Source organism: Oreochromis niloticus, linkage group LG22 (assembly GCF_001858045.2).
Source record: "Oreochromis niloticus isolate F11D_XX linkage group LG22, O_niloticus_UMD_NMBU, whole genome shotgun sequence".
Lineage (NCBI taxonomy): Eukaryota > Metazoa > Chordata > Actinopteri > Cichliformes > Cichlidae > Oreochromis > Oreochromis niloticus.
The window spans coordinates 14,576,014-14,592,232 of NC_031985.2; the positions used below are offsets into that span (position 1 = coordinate 14,576,014).

Here is a 16,219-nt window from a genome sequence, read left to right on the forward strand (position 1 = left end):
CCGGTTCTGTTCAGCATTCCATTAGCAGTGATTCACGGTTTCATTTTGTTAGGCAACCAAAATTGCACCTTCTGTAATGCACACACTGGATGGCAAACAATAAATCTGTCAATACATGCATACATACATACACACAATAGTACATGAGTTACGTAAACCTCCTCATAGCTTTGAGCATAGTTGCTTTAAAAAATTGTTACACTGTAAGTAGTACAAATTCTGTAATTGGGGTCAGTCAATCATGGATATTCTTTCAACATATTTCCCATCCATTCACTTTTTAATTCTTCTTTTTTTTTTTTTTTTTTTTTTAAACTTTGTACTCCTCAGAGCTGGTGCGAACAGCAAGACCGCAGACGATGGAGAGCCCAGTGCTGACAACAATGGGCCACACAGCAAGCCGCCTCCTGTTTATGCCACCGCACCAAGGGTTAAGGTCAGTGAAGATGTTGTAACTAGTGAGCTCTTTTTCACATGCAGTTATTGGAAATTTTATATATTCTATTTATTTTTTAGTAACTACACTGAAAAATTGTGTATTATGTTACATAAAGATAACATTTTAGTGAGCAATTTTAAAAAAAAAACAAGTAGTAAGCTATACCAGCTGTAGGAGGAGAAAGAAAACAAATACTTTGGGTTCATTAATATGTGGTGCTGATACAAACATCCCTGTGTGAAAGGTTTGAGTTAAGTCTTACATATTTATGAAACTGGAGATTTGAAGTTAATTTAAAAATAAGTAATGAATATATTTATTTTAAAATACAGTAATGCTCTTCTTTTGTTTTGTTTTATTGCTTCTCAGCTTTTGAACCCAAATGTAAGCAGGAGATTCTTTTTGATATTTCTCCCTAAACCTGCAGTGTCATGGCTCTGAATAAAGTAGGATAATGTTAGACAGCCACTATAGACTACAACTGTTTTGTCAAACTTGGCAACTGAAAGCTCATGGCTGACTGCCCAACATGCAACGAGTTTAAAGTCACCACTCTGCCCTGCCCTCAAATGATCATCATTATGAAGTGCTACCAGTTTCCTCATAAGATGTTATCTGCACCTCATTTGTTTCCGGCAATTCTCTATCTCCACCTCCTTTTTTTTTTTTTTTTTTAATTTATTGCTGTAAATGAGAAACTTTCACTATTATTTTTTTTTTCCACCTAGGAAACTGAACTAGGCTCTACAAGGCTGTAAATTACCCAGAACTAAAGACTGAGGGTAAAAGCAGGATGTTCACATGAAATGTGATAGAGCCGACTCAAACTACAGTTTCACTTTTATGTCTCACACGCAAGTAATCCTAGATGATACGTTTCCTTTTTTGACACAAGTTTGTGAATAAAATCTAGTTGTTGGTGTGTCTTTAAATCTTCCCCTCTCGGATTGCAGGACAAATCGAAAGTTTTTCTCTGAGGAGTCAGAAATCGGAAACCTGTCTCAACAAGAGTTTTCTTGGGGCCAGATTTTTTTTTTTTTTTCTTTATTTTCTTAAACATATATAATGCTACCTCACGAGCCCCTCTTCAATGCTGGTTCTATGCCAGCTGTGTTTTACTGCATAGCTTGGGGTCTCCTTTTACAGAACGATGCTTCTCATAATGATTCAAATGTGCACTGTACATGTCAGTACAGTCTTGTTGATGGATTATTAAAATCTCAACTGAGTTATCCCTATAAAAGCAAGCCCTGTTTATGATCTAATCCCTGTATATGACTACTCACAATAGGGCATCAACTCTCCAGAGGCCCTCATGTTAATATAATAGAGACGGAAAGCCAGTGAAATTTATCACCAGAAGATGGTGCTAGAAGTTTGCTAAGCAGCGTTATGGTGAAGATTAAGGCCTGGCAGCAGAGTAGGTTAGCATTGCTGATGGATGGGAACCTTTTTCTTTTTTTTTTTTTTTTGATCGGGGAGGGATAATGTATTAAATGTCTGTAAAAGTAATGGCTGCAGAACATAATGCGCTTCATTATCAAATAAATCTAAAAAAAGACTCATGTACTCATGAACAGTAGATTCTAATAAGGTTTTGTTAGTGAAATGATGGTGTTCAACAATTCAGTTTGCGGGAATGCTGCCAAACTAGCAAATAACTTATTGGATGAATTTCCTTTTTAAAAAAAATAATTAAAAAAAATCAAGGCACAGATTTAATAAAAAAAAAATAAATAAAAAAAAAAATCAGTCTCATTGTTCTTTTTCACTTTTCCCCACCAGGCGCTACACTGTTTGCCAGAAATGTCCAAAAGTTAAGATGAGCTTATTCCAAAAATGTAGAATGCATAAACAGTATTGTGAGCATGTTGGGACCTTTGACATGTAGTTAAGGAAGCTGCACTCTGTTGCTTATTCGTTATATACAGTGTCTCCCTTGGGTTTTTCGTTATTATAGAGGACTTAAAGCTGCTTTTTTTTTTTTTTTTTTTTTTTTTTTAAATTGTTTGTATTTATGGAGATATTTACCTGAAACCCCCCCCCCCCCCCCCCCCCCCACTTATTTCCTTTTCAATTTAATTATAAGTCAAGCTTAGATTTTTGGATTCGCACTGATTTGAAATGACAGATTTGTCCTAGCTATAAATATTTCAGCCTTTTAAATCTTAATTTCCCTAGAGATAATATTTGTTTTCTGTGCTTGTCCACATTTTTACGTAAAATATTATGCTGATAACAGAGCTTACTTAAGATATTAGACTTCACATCTAGGAGAAACCACAGACTCGACTGAAACCTTTTTTTTTTTTTTTTTTTTTTAATCTCTATTTAGATGCTTTATTAGCTTCTCATACTTTCCAAACTCTCCCTCAAAGAAAGAAGAATGCTTGCAGGCACACCCAGTTTGATATCTCACTGTTGTCTGATAGAAAGTAATGTCTTCTACTTTCTTTTCTCACTGGTGCTTGACAAAACATAACCACTAGAAGAGCATCACCACTTCTGACTCAATGTTTCCCTAGACAAGCCCACAAAAATACTATTAAAATATTTTGATGCTCTACTCTTAAAAGTTTGACTTTTAACATAATGAATGGATTTATTTTTGCTTTGTTTGGCAGCGTATTTTTTAAATTATAGTTCTGTGAAATTGTAGGATCGGATTTTTATTCTTGCCCTCAGTTTGGTTAATCATAATATTCTAATCAGCAGTGCTGTTGCTGGTGATTTTAGCTAACCATGTTCTACTAGTTTTCCATTCCTCTCAGGGTGGAGCAGCTTTTAGGAATGAAGTTAGGGTGTCAACTCACTTTCTTGTTTACAGTCATAATTGAGTAAGATCCTCATTCTTACCATTGAAATACACAGTGTGGGGTGGTTTCTAATTAACATGTAGCAAGTGATTATAATATGTTTGGTATGCGTTTTCTTTGGTGAAAGGTAGTGTTTGTGAGCAAGGTATGTTGCTTTTAATGGCAAAAAGCCATACAAGTCTCATGTATAGAGACTTGTAGTTACACCTCATGTGTATTTTGTTAACAAATTTGAAATTCTCTTTCCTTTTGCATTAAAGATTTAGTGTGTTTTACACTCCATCCTTACTACTTGTACTTTTGTCTCTCTAAGGCCAAAGAGTTAAGCTACTCAGAGACGGACCTTCGTAAGCCTAAGAGGTTTGCAACCATTTCATTTGGTCTTAGAAAGAAGAAGAAGAAAGATGAAGAGAATATCTCAAAGAGCACTTTTGGTCTTCCTACCCAAGGCATTGAGGAGCGGGAAGAGGTAACAGTGAATCAATATTGTAGGTTTTTGAAAAATGGAGTTTGTTTAAAGTCACTTAGAGCAATTTTGAAGGAACATATCTGTCCTGATTATACTTTTTGTATTGCTAAATGTGCTAAATGTATTGGGTTTGATAGCAAATTGTAAAATAATCAAATAATTATAATCGTATTCACGGACATGAATTGTTGAATATGCTGTAAAAGAAGTAGCAGCTGTTGTATTTAAAGCCAAACCATAAGGTTTTTCTAAACCAAACCCAGTAATTTTTAATTCCTAACTCCAACCTAATAATTTGTTGAGAAATCCTAAAGTTTTAAAACATAAAAAAGAATCTATTCATCCATTTATCCAGCTCAGGTGGGGTACACTCTGAACAGATCGCTAAAATGTGAAAATCTATGTCTTGAACTCAATCTTGGGTTGCTGGTGTGAGTAGTGAAATGATTCGCTGTACAACCTACCCCTCCAGCTCAAAATGTGAAACTTTAATAATGATTTTTGTTTACATGGACACATCATCATGTAAAAATACAGATCTTTCAGGTAAAAAAAAACTATTTTATGTAGTCCATCAGTTAAAGTACAACTTATCTTCTTCTAGATACCTGTGGAACGGGAGCCAGGGAACAGAAAGAAGTTCAGTATGTCTCAACCAGAGCTTGACAGCAACAGTAAATTTGACATCCCTTCACCTCCCCCTGTAGCTGCAAATGAAACTGACTCGTACTTCACTCTTTCTGCACAATCCCAGTCAGTCCCAGTTATCACTGTGAACACCCAACAAGAGTCAAAGGGCCCTCTTACGAATGCTTCTGATCTTTCAGATGTGCAGAGGCAAACCCTGAGAGCTCCAATTGCTTCCATTCCTGAGCTGCAACTTGATGATACTGGCTCGCTGGAGGAGAAGGAGAACATTCCAGTTCACGACAGCTCAAGCAGAAATGATGCCAAATCAGCTCTTCTGACAGCTACTTCAGAAACAACTTCTGTTGTTCGAACCCAGGCTGAACATACCCTTCTAGCCAGCCAGCCACCAACTGTGCTTGACAGTTCGGCTTACGAAGCAGCAACTGTCGACTCGGGCAATAATTCTTATGATTATATCCCCCAAGAAAATGAATCCACCAGTGGGACTCTACCATATCATCAGTCTGATGCCCCTGACACAGTTGACAGTACAATTTCAAATAGTGAGTCCTCCCTGACAAGTGTTGACAACAGTAACTACACCGATGTTACAGGGCCAAGTCCTGATCCTCAAAATGACAAGTTAGCTAGCAGTGCAGACTCTGCTGCCAACCATCATGAAATCTTCATTTCTCACACTGAGAGGTCTTTTCCTGAAACTGCCAAGAGTGTCAGCACCACCTCAGCTGTTAGCAGCGAAAGCAGCACTGCTCCCGTCAATCAAGATAAAGTTTATGGAGCTCTGTACGAGTCACTTTTCCCCCAGAATTTTACCTCTGAGGTAATCTCCTCGCTCCTAAGCCCATCACCTCATATCTGCACTGATACAACACTACTTGACACCAAAACAGAATTTGTCATTGTCAAAACCCACAATGAAAGTCATGCAGAAACAAATACTCAGCACTCCCAAACATTGACTTCTCGTGATCTTGACTTGGCTGCTGGCGGAACGATTGATGCTCCTGATGGTTCTGCCTCCATCGGTGAAATAAAGGGAAGCTCTTTTAGTGAGAGCTCCAGGCGTTCTTTTTCTGCTTCTCAGATTCAAACGGTCCCAGAAAACCAAAACAGATATGTGCCTACCTCTCTCAGTGCAACTTCCAAGTATTCTGACAGTGCTGGCATTCCTTACTCAGAGCTGACCCGCTCCCGTTCAGAGTTGAAATCGGACAATAAAAGCCTTGTTACCGACAGTGTCTGGTCAGGCCCTTTGTGTCAGAACTCTGCCCCTCCCATATCCGACTATGAAACATCCCATGGGATAGATGCTCAGGTTACTGACTCCAAACGGAGAGTGATCCTAGTCAAAGAGTTAGTCACAGACGAAACAAACGTTTATCCAGGCTGTAGCTCTTCGGTGATTGATAAAATGAATCTGGTGAAGGATCTTAAGGGAGAAATTGAAATGACAGATGGGTTTTCTGGACCGACGGTGCGAAATGACAGGCTCTTAAGTCCAGCATATTTAAGTGTTGGATCAGATGATGACAGTACAAAGGAGATTTACTACAGTGCTGAGGAGGACAATGCAGAGGAGAGTGGGGACGAAGAGATGTTCACAATCGATGAAAGAGAAGAATCCATTGTGGGGCTACGTGAGGAAATCGTACAACACTCGGATAAAGAGATCAGCCAGAGAGATGAAGGAGATTTCAGGGTCGTGATTGTGAAAATGGAACAGAAAGAAGGCAAAATAGACGATGAAAGAAAGGGAGAGGATTATAATGGCCAAAGTGAAGTACAGCAACAACTTGAAGAACAGAAATCGGGCAATCAAGTGCATGAAATGGGAACATCTGAGAGTTCGGTGAAGGAACAGTCAACCACAGTATGGCCACAAATGAAAGGAGAAGAGGAGGAGGAGGGTAGAAAGGATTTACTAGCCACACCGGTTCAGCAGGTGAGCACAATGATGGTATGTGGTTTTGCTCCACCTTCCAGTGAGCAGCATGGGCAGGTGGAAGAGTCTGGGGGAAACTGGACTGCAGACTTGGAAACAGAAGACCACTCTAATGGAGAGAACCTGTTTCCAACAGAGGTGGAAGAAACTCTGCCTAACAAAGATTTCACCGATTCTGGATGCATACATGCTGCTTCCAGTTACACAAAAGAAGAGGATGTGATTGTGCATATAATAACAGAAGAGCAAGTTCCACTGATTGTGAATGCAGACAAGACCGCTGAAGGCAACAAAGACACAGAAATTAGCCTGGTCATCACAAACAGCACATTAACAGATACTGCTGGTGCAGCAGAGGCTGTCATGGGCAATCTGACACACAGCGCTCACCTGCAATCAGATGCCACAGAGATTGAACACAATAGGGTTCCACGGAGCACTGAGTGGGTGGATACAATTACTCAGAGCCCTGACAGAAACAATACCGTACAAGTCTTAGAACAGGTGGCAGTTGAGCTGTCAGCATCGAACGCAGACACACACCATCTTGATAGTGACACTGCAGAGGGTCTCTGTGAGCATCCAAAGGAAGCCCAGCCTGACCTGAATGAAGGGTAAGTGGCAAAGCTCTGTAATGTAGAAAAAGCTCCTTTGACTCCAAGAGTGTTGTTGTTTTGTTTTTTAACTTTTAAACTTAAAATAAATGAGCAAAACTCTCTGAACTCTGACTTGAAACTATTTTTGCCATTAACACATTTCATGTTTAGATTATTAAGGGAAAGTTGGTGAGAGATTAAGTGAGAGTTGTTTTACATATCTGAGTGTCAAATTTTCATTCTTGCTGCCTCTGTAGCTAATGTGCTGGAATGTACAGCGTGTAGCTTCAGGCATGCACCAGACTGTGTTATTTAAAACCGACTTTATTGACTCTAAATTCACAGCTTCAGATTTATCACATTACATAACCACAATAGTCATCCGATAAGGCTTCTTAAATGTGTAAAGATTAAACACGTCCTGTGATGAACAGGAAAGCAGTGGATGAGTTGCCTTGTTTACCAACACAGGTGTCTACATACCTGTGAATCGTGAACACACCCTTTAGAATGTTCCACATTAAGTTATTTAGCCTCAGCCCTATGAAATGATGTAGGCTGTCAGTGATAGATTGTTACAGGATAACTTTCATACAAAGGAGTCTTCCCAAAAGTTTCTGTGCTGCCCAATCCCCAGCCAGGACACACTGGTGATATGGAGGTGTCATTTTGTCATAACTTGATATAAACTGGTCTGACACAGATTAAAGGTTTTGACAAGATGATTTTTACTAAATTCTATTTAACAGCTTAATGAAAAATTGCAAGATTTAGTCAGCAAGCTCAAGTTCAAGGTAATCTACCTTGAACCAAATCAATAAAAATGTTTCATTGCCACCAACCACATTCAGGGAGCTGCCAGCAGAGACGAGTGCATGGTATACTTTATATATAGTGTTTCATATTGAATGTGTGTTTTTTTTTTTTTCCCCTTCAAATTTAGGTGACAGCAGGTTGAAAGTTCTGTTCTCCCCCCTCCCAAAAAACTCCACCACCACCACCCCATCCGATAAACACTAAAGGCTCAGGTTTGGAGAAGTAGTTGAAGTTTTTCAATTATAAGCAGAAAATGGGTACAAATATACATCAGTTCTCCCAAGTCAAAGCTAATTTCGTCATGCTGCTTGTTTAATCCATCCGGCAGTTTTATATATAATTCAGGAACACAGCAAATCCTTGGATTTGTAAAGCGTGGACCAGCAGGTCTGTCACAGAAAGTATAGAGATAGCAGCAAACTGGCAAATCAAACATCATGCTATCATGTTATCATTGAAATGTACACTCAAAATAGTGATACTGCAAGATTTAATCTGGTGACCTGACTTCAAGCTATAATGCAGCTGCTGTTTGTTTAAAAAAAAAAATGGGGGGAAATATCCACATGGCATGCTTTGTGTTTGCATGCACCCTATTCAGCACTGCACTCTTGCAGCTCTGCATGCTTTCCAGTAATGGCTTTAAGTGCATGTGAAGAATGTCTAGGTCAGTTGCATGGTCTGATATGTGTGTGGCTTTTTGTTTAGTTTTTTTTTTTAAGCATCTCCTCCCGAAGTATCAGGAGCAGAGCCATGCACTTGTACTTCCATGTAATATTATTAATATAATATTTAACCAAACTTGAATTTAAGCCCTGACATGTAGAGCACTTACCCTCATATTATCACATTTATGTAACACAACTGTTTTGGCATCATGACAATATATTTATTTTTTTTGTTGTTGTTGCTTTGTCTGGAGCTGTCATTTGATCAGACGTCTTCATTTACTGGAACATATAAAACTTTCAGTAGTGTTAATAGGAAAAATGGAAAGAATTTTGAACTTGTGACCACACCTTGACCTTGTAACACACTGCAAGCTAAACAATGTGTTGTAGATGTTGGTTTACGACGATAAAAGAGATGAGCAGCACAATTTTAAGTGTATAAAACATTAAGAAAATGGTATTACTTACAGATGTATCACAAGACTTTCTAAATTTTAAAAAATCGCTTTCCAACTTCTACATTATCAACACCTTTAAACTATCAGCAGGAATCGTGCGAGTCTTCAGATCACTTATGATTAGTGAAGCAGATGAGAGGCAGTTAACTTTTGTTGCTCATTTTTGGTGCCATCTTGTGGTTTTAAAAATGTCTTACCTTTGAGCAGTAGATAATGGGTGAAAGATATACTCTCATAAAACCAGACAGGGGTTTTGGCTCATAGTGGAGTGGCTAATGAGCAGAAGATCACCAGTTTTATCCTGGGAGGAAACACCAATCGATTTTGGGGCATCTGGTTTTAAAAAAAAAATTAAACATTTAAAGATTGCAGCAGAAAGTAGCTATTACAGAACTACTACTACTACTTCAGAAAGGGTAATAACTTGCATCTACAGTGACTTGTGAGACGATGTTCAATTCAATTCCAAATCAGTTTAATTCAGTTTTATTTATACAGTGCGAACTCACAACAAGAGTCGCCTCAAGGCACTTTATATTGTAAGGTAGAGCCTACAACAATGCATACAGAGGAAAAACCCAACAATCATATGACCCACTATGAGAAAGCACTTTGGCAACAGTGGGAAGGAAAAACTCCCTTTTAACAGGAAGAAACCTCTGGCAGAACCAGGCTCAGGGAGGCGTGGCCATCTGCTGCGACCACTTGGGGTGAGAGAAGGAAAGCAGGATAGAAGACATGCTGTGGAAGAGAGCCAGAGATTAATAACCAGTATGATTAAGTGCAGAGAGGTCTATGAACACTCAGTGAGTGGAATCCCCCAGCAACATACGCCTGTTGCAGCATAACTAAGTGAGGATTTAGGGTCACCTGATCCAGCCCTAACTATATGCTTTACCAAAAAGGAAAGTTGTTTCACGACACTTTATTTTTGATGTACATTTAAAAACCACAAGATGGCACCGAAGAGATGTTTTAGCTGTTAGTGGTAGTAGACGAATGAAAAATTGCTATTACTCAAACATTAAAAACAGGCTGTAGTTAAGGCTCCTAGGAAGGTTGGTAACTTACATTTACTGTGTTAATTTTGAAATAATTATTTTAAAAAGAAGCCCTAATATTTGTGAAAACACAAATTATAGAATAAGCTCTCCAAGCAGTGGTGTCTTATTTAGATTTTGAAGCAGTTGTCGACTTTGGTAAAGATCAGAATGCATCTTGCAAAACTCAGTAAATGCTGGTTGAGCGTGAGGAGCATTTATTAGCTGGGTAATTTGAAAGTTTCACAGACTGAAAAAGAACAAATGAGGATTAGTTAGAAGTACAGTACTGCTCACTTTTTGCATAGCAAGCCGACAAACACGTTGTGGCCTCTGGCACTTAAAACAACAACAGGTTTCTGATGAAGAGGTGTGCTGATGCTCAGTGAAAGATGAACAAGGCATTTAGCCAGCCCCACCTGTCGTGCATTCTTTCTGTGTATTGAAGTCAGGGGTGAGACGCACATTCCCATTTGGGATGCCTCTTAGGACGCATCCAAGCGACCACCTATTTATGAAATGCAGGTTATCTATAGAACTTTTTTTTTTTTTTTTTTTTTCTATGTAAAAATACAGTTTTGACATCTGCTGTATTATCTACCTCTGTGCAAAACTGAGGTCCCATGGGAGTGTTTCTGGTGAGGGTATATCCAAAGCCAGTCGGGCCACTTAGGTCTTTAAACTAAACCATGACACTGGGCTTTCCCTTTTGTTTTCCTTCCACGTGTGACCGTCTGACTGCTTAGTTGAGACATTCATAGAATGTCAAACTTGTGAAGAATTCCCTTTGTTGTAAATGACCGGAACATATTCAGAAAACCACACCTTGACCTGACAGAAGTGATCTTTCCTCAGTTTAAACAATGACCGTGTTAGATAAAGAGTCTTCAGAGATTTCATCTCAGGTGTGTGTTTGCCTTCCTATAGCAATTTATAACTAGTTCAAAACCACTGCAGTCATGCTGGTTTACCAATCGGAAAAAAACGTTTTTAAATCTGCACAAGTGGAGTTGATATTTATTGACTTAAGATAATTTAGACCGTATAGATTAAGAACAAATGCTAACACGTGCGTAACTTTATCTTAAGTATCTTGCTTATCAATTTTATCTTGAGCAGCATTTTATTAAATGTGTTTGGTTAAGATAAATACATTTCATACACAGCATACTCTACAGTATTACTGTATAGCCAGTGACTAAACGTGGCATTTTTCCTTTAATTTTAAATCTCTGACTGTCTGAATGTGATGTTTTATGACAATATTTGACAAGTGATCATTACAGTTGGGTTATGCAGTTATGATTAGTGGATGTCTAAACCATTCTTGTTGTCTTTCTTTAACTTAAAGTTTCAGTGTTTGCAGATGTTGACATGCTAATGGGATACAAATGCAGTTTTTACAGCTTCTCATGTAAGCTGGCTGTAGGTTGGGTGTGTTTTTTATTATGCTAGCTCGAGTTCATCTGTTTGCACAAGCTTAAACTGGCAATCATTCAAGGGTGGCATTTATAGACTTACTGCAGATGAGTGCTTTCTGTTGGAGTAAAGTTTAAAAAAAAAAACAAAAAAACCCAAAGCAATTGCTTTTTAAATGTTGATCTATTAATTATTATCGAAACAACGGAAATTCCTGTCAAGAAAACCTAAGGTTTCCCAAGAAATTATACAGAGGGTGGTGATGTTCTTTGATATTTGGTGTATGACCAAATATCAAATCAAATAAGAAGCCTTTGTCCTCTTCACTGGAATTTGTGTTTATGCAAAACAATAGTTAAAAAGCATTCTTTTTTTTCCTCCCATAAATCTTCCCACTTAAAGGATTGAGGTCTGAGACTGACAAATTGTGCACCCAAAAGGTCCACAGCTTATGTATAGCTCTCTAAAGGCCCCATTACAAAATTTGATTTGGGTTGAGGTCGGGACTTTAACTGGACTGTAACAACTCCTTGGGATCACTTTCCTGTTGCATCTAATTTAAGCCAAGCTTTAAGCTGTCAAGACCCCTTTAACAATAGTTTGAAACGTAGCTCTTCAGTTTTTGCCTGTGAAGTTTCTCAGTCATCCAGGTCATCGTAGTCTAAGGAGTGAGGAAAGAAAAAACGTCTGGACTTCTTTAAGTTGCTTGAAGACGTTCTTCAGTGAAGAAGCTTGTCGGGTGAGAGGTAAAACGTCTTAAAGCAACTTAAAGAAGTCCAGACGCTGTTTTTCCAAGCTCCTTAGACTCTTCGGTTTTTTGCAATTTCTCCAAGCATTGCACCCAAGTCTGACCGTGAGGTGAATTTGCTGGGATGTCCATTCCAAGGAGATTGGTAGCCATCTTGTATATTTTCCTCACTGTAGACTGATGGATGTCAAGTTGTTTGAAAGTTCCCTTCTAATCATTCCCAGATTTATGGGCAGAGGCACTTGTTTCTCTTAAACATTGTTTTTGCTCTTTTGCATTGTGTTGGCATACACCTGAATGCTTCAAAGCTGCTGCTTTTATAAAGGTGGTCACTATATGCATTGAAACCTTCTGCATCAGTATTGCAACATTCTAAAATCACTTTTCAGTTTGACCTTTAAGACCATCTCCACCCCACATTGTAGAGGAACAAATTGGTTGCGTAATTCACTGTATTGCTGTGACTGTATTCCCGTGACCTTTTAAATAATCATCCCTGCTGTTGCAGTCATGCGCCATCTTGTCTGAAACTGTAAAAAAGCAAAAAACAACATTTAGACATTACAGTAAACACCATTTATCAATGAGCTTCTCCTCGTGTTCCAAGTCTTAAAACCAACAAAGGTCAAATGAGTCACTAACAGAGGATCAACTCAGAATTACTGCTTGACTTATAAAAGCTGTTTGACATTTAGTTTTGTTTTCTTGAACAACACTGATAATAGTTGTAATTATGCTTTTAGTCATAACTAGTATGCCCTGCTTGGATGGGTATAACCATGGGATGCAGACGTTGGTAAAAATACACTAATAAATTTGAATTAAAAAAACATACAAAGCTAAGAGGAAAACCCCATAATTGGATAGTAAATGCATTTAGTCATTAAGGTCCCCCCCCCCCCCCCCCGCCTCCAACTGAATCTTATTTCTTGAAAATTTGGTAAGATCTGTTGCTTCTTCAAAGTATAATTAAGTATAAAATCTTTTCTTAATACTCCTTAGTATTTGACCTTCTCACATTGATAAGGTTTGGGAAGCTTAAAGAGTTTTAAATTAATTTAAGTGCTTAACAAAGTTATGAGACCACCTGTCATAAAAAACAAGTTAAGTCAAATCTTTCAAAAACTTATTTAAAACAAAACTAAACTAAATAACAAAAATACAATTTTTATTGCAAAATTTCCTTAAATATTGTACAGCAGCATTTTTCTTATAAACACGTCTTTGGCTTTTGAGCATCATGAGTTGTTCTCTGAATCAACGGCCTATCTCAGTACCTAGTGCTTTGTAGTACTTACATTTGAGTGTTCTTATCTAATGTTTATACTGAAATGTGGATCACTTTGCTGTGTGTGTGTGTGTTTAAAGGCTCGAGTGGGGAAAAGCTGGCTCTAAAGAGGTTCTTTGTGCAGGTTATATTGTGTAAATGGAAAATGCAGCTTGAAGAAGTCAGCGTTTTGCTTTTATATAGTACTTTTTTTTTTTTTAGCCGATATAAAATGGGAAAACATCATTTGTGACATGTTTTGCAAACCTAGACGTTGCATGCAAGTCAAGATAAGCAATGTTACTTTGTATAATTTGCATTGTTGGCATTGCGTGTCCACCACACCCTGAAGGCTCTGCCTGGAGTTCTTTGTATGCTGTGAAACAGTTACCATCTTCTTTCTTTCTTTTATTTGTGTAGGTCCTTGACAACTTCAAGGACCACCACAGCAAGTTCAGAAAGTCAACAGACGGACGACTGCCAGGATTCAGCTGACAAAATGAATTCAGGCTACCGCAGCCTGAGTACCAAACTGTTAATAAAGACCTCGTCTCTCTCCAAAGAGGATGAAGCCAAACATCGTTTTCGTAAACTATCTCTCATTAATGACGCTGATGCCACTGATAATAGCCAGGATGAAGTGGACTTTCGCAAAACGAGCACCTCGACTGAGTCAAATGGAACGGATCTTGACTCAGACTATAAATGGAAAAATAGATTTGAGGGTGTAAGTCAGTATAAACCAAGTAAAACAGAAAATTACACTTTTTCTGACTCCCTGACTTACAGTATATCAGACACCTCGTCCAGTAACTACTCCTCCTCTTCCTCGGCTCTACCCGACGCTACAGCATACACACACTTCACTGACTCCTTCTCTTCCCCCTCCCTCCCCTCTCTGGAGGAACCTATTACCCTTGACAACAGGCTGAGTGACAGGACTGAATTTTACCTGAGCCGTGAAAGCAACCCAGTCAAAGAACCAGCAGATGACTGGAGGAGGAGCTTAGTGGAGCAGGAGGAGCCTGCAGCAGCTGCAGGTGAAATGCTGGGACGGAGAGAGGGAGAGTCAGAGAGTGTAAAGTCAGCCTGGGAGTCACGACAGCTCCCTGTATCTGGCCTTTCCTCAACACAACAAACCAGCTACAGCAACACTGTCAGTTTGGAAGAAGAGGACCACGACTCATCCCGATTTACTGGAGTGTTCACAGCCACACTTGTGGAGGCGGTCTCTGACCCTGTAGCTACTACCCCTTCTACTCCTCCTGCCTCCCCTGACGAAGACTCCACCAGCCAGTTTGACATGGAAATTCTGGTGGATACCTTAAAGAGCATGGGGCCTTCTCTGAGGCAGAGGAACGTGAGCGTACGCCCCGCTAATCCAGGCCTCATCTCCGCTCTGCCACCCATTGTGGAGGATGCTCCAAGCCCCATCTCTTCTGACGTGCCTGACTCCGTGAGCAGTCTCAAAACAAAAATGGAAGGAACAGGCGCTCCAGCCGAGTCCCTCAATGGACTGTATACTCTGCCTGCTGACCTGGGATTGAAGAGGACTTCCCCAAGAGACAGTCGTTCTCCACTGGAGCTGATTAGGCAAAATCAGGTATTGTAGACTTAAACTTAATGTCATGAGCTAGAAAATCTTCATGCTGTTTCATTATTTCCCTTTATTTATATTATTTTTTTATCATGTTATTGCTTATCTTAGAAGATAAATTGAAAGGTTCTGTAAAGCTACAATTAAGAAGACACTCCTTATGTATTTGTTCAGGAATTGTAGATACTACTTCTGAAAGTTTTTGAATGCGACTCATCAAATCTGTCGGCACCAAAAATAAAATTCCATTCATTGCATTGTTTTGAAGGTATAGCTCTCATAGATGAATGCTTCAGAGCTTAGCATAACTATGCATGTGTTCTGTCACCTGCAGGATGGACAGCCTGGAACAAGAGGTCTCAACTTGCCCTTTAGAGCATCAACTCTTAACAGTACTGTAATGAGAAAATCCTCCGACTCTTCTTCTGAGGATTTAAAATCCCCAGTACTTAATGGGAATGAAGTACCTCCATCTCCTACCACAAGCTCTCGCCTTGATCACAGTGTCCTCTTTGGTAACTACAAGCCATCATCCACAGTTCAGACACAAGAAAACGGAAAAGCCCATCGGTCAGTGTTCCGCACCAGCTCCCTACCGGAAACTTCAAAAGATCGCTTGACTGCGGGATTAAAGGAGTTGGGTGACCTCAGTGCTGGCACAGAGTCAGGTGGATCCCGCTTTGAGCGCCTCTCCTTCCTTATGAATTCCTCATCCTCCTTATCAGGGTCTCTGAGCGGAGCCGAAGACCTGAGCACACACATGAGTCGGCCTGCATCTCTGGCCATCGGCTCCCCACCTGCAAGCAACAGCCCCACTCGCCTCCTCAGCCCAACTGGCTCGATTGACTTCCACAGGCCATTTGCAAACACAGACACTCCTTTATCAATATTTAGCCAGACCTCTCAGATGGCGATGGGTGTGGGTAGCGGGACAATGGGCACTCCCATCCTGCAGAGGAGCCTGAGTAGTGATGCCGCTGTGGGGGTCCACAGTTCATTGTTCAGCAATATTAATGGAAAGTCTCAGTTCCAGAGCCAACCAACTGAGCCTGACAGGAACTTACTTTCAAAATACAGAGCCTTCCCTGATGCCTATGTGAGTAATATTAAATTTGTGAGAATGCTTTTGTTGATTTGACATTTAAAAATGTAACAATCCAGGCTAAGAAGTGATCACATTAGACATGAAAACGTACAGTGTGACCTCTTTATAAAAAATGACATATTCGATGACACGTTCGTTGAATATTTCTTTAAGTCTTCGAGTGCAGCTGATCAAAGTATGTAAAC

At 39.4% G+C, this 16,219-nt stretch overlaps 1 protein-coding gene across 1 annotated transcript in view; it reads left to right on the plus strand.

The window, feature by feature from the left end:
- Positions 1 to 16,219, plus strand: part of crybg2 (crystallin beta-gamma domain containing 2) — a 35,985-nt gene that overhangs the window by 6,765 nt on the left and 13,001 nt on the right. Inside the window, exons 2-6 of the mRNA XM_019350769.2 lie at positions 331 to 436; positions 3,569 to 3,724; positions 4,329 to 6,931; positions 13,753 to 14,935; positions 15,264 to 16,025. Of these exons, the coding sequence (XP_019206314.1) occupies positions 331 to 436; positions 3,569 to 3,724; positions 4,329 to 6,931; positions 13,753 to 14,935; positions 15,264 to 16,025 (4,810 nt within the window). The remainder of the gene's footprint in view (positions 1 to 330; positions 437 to 3,568; positions 3,725 to 4,328; positions 6,932 to 13,752; positions 14,936 to 15,263; positions 16,026 to 16,219) is intronic.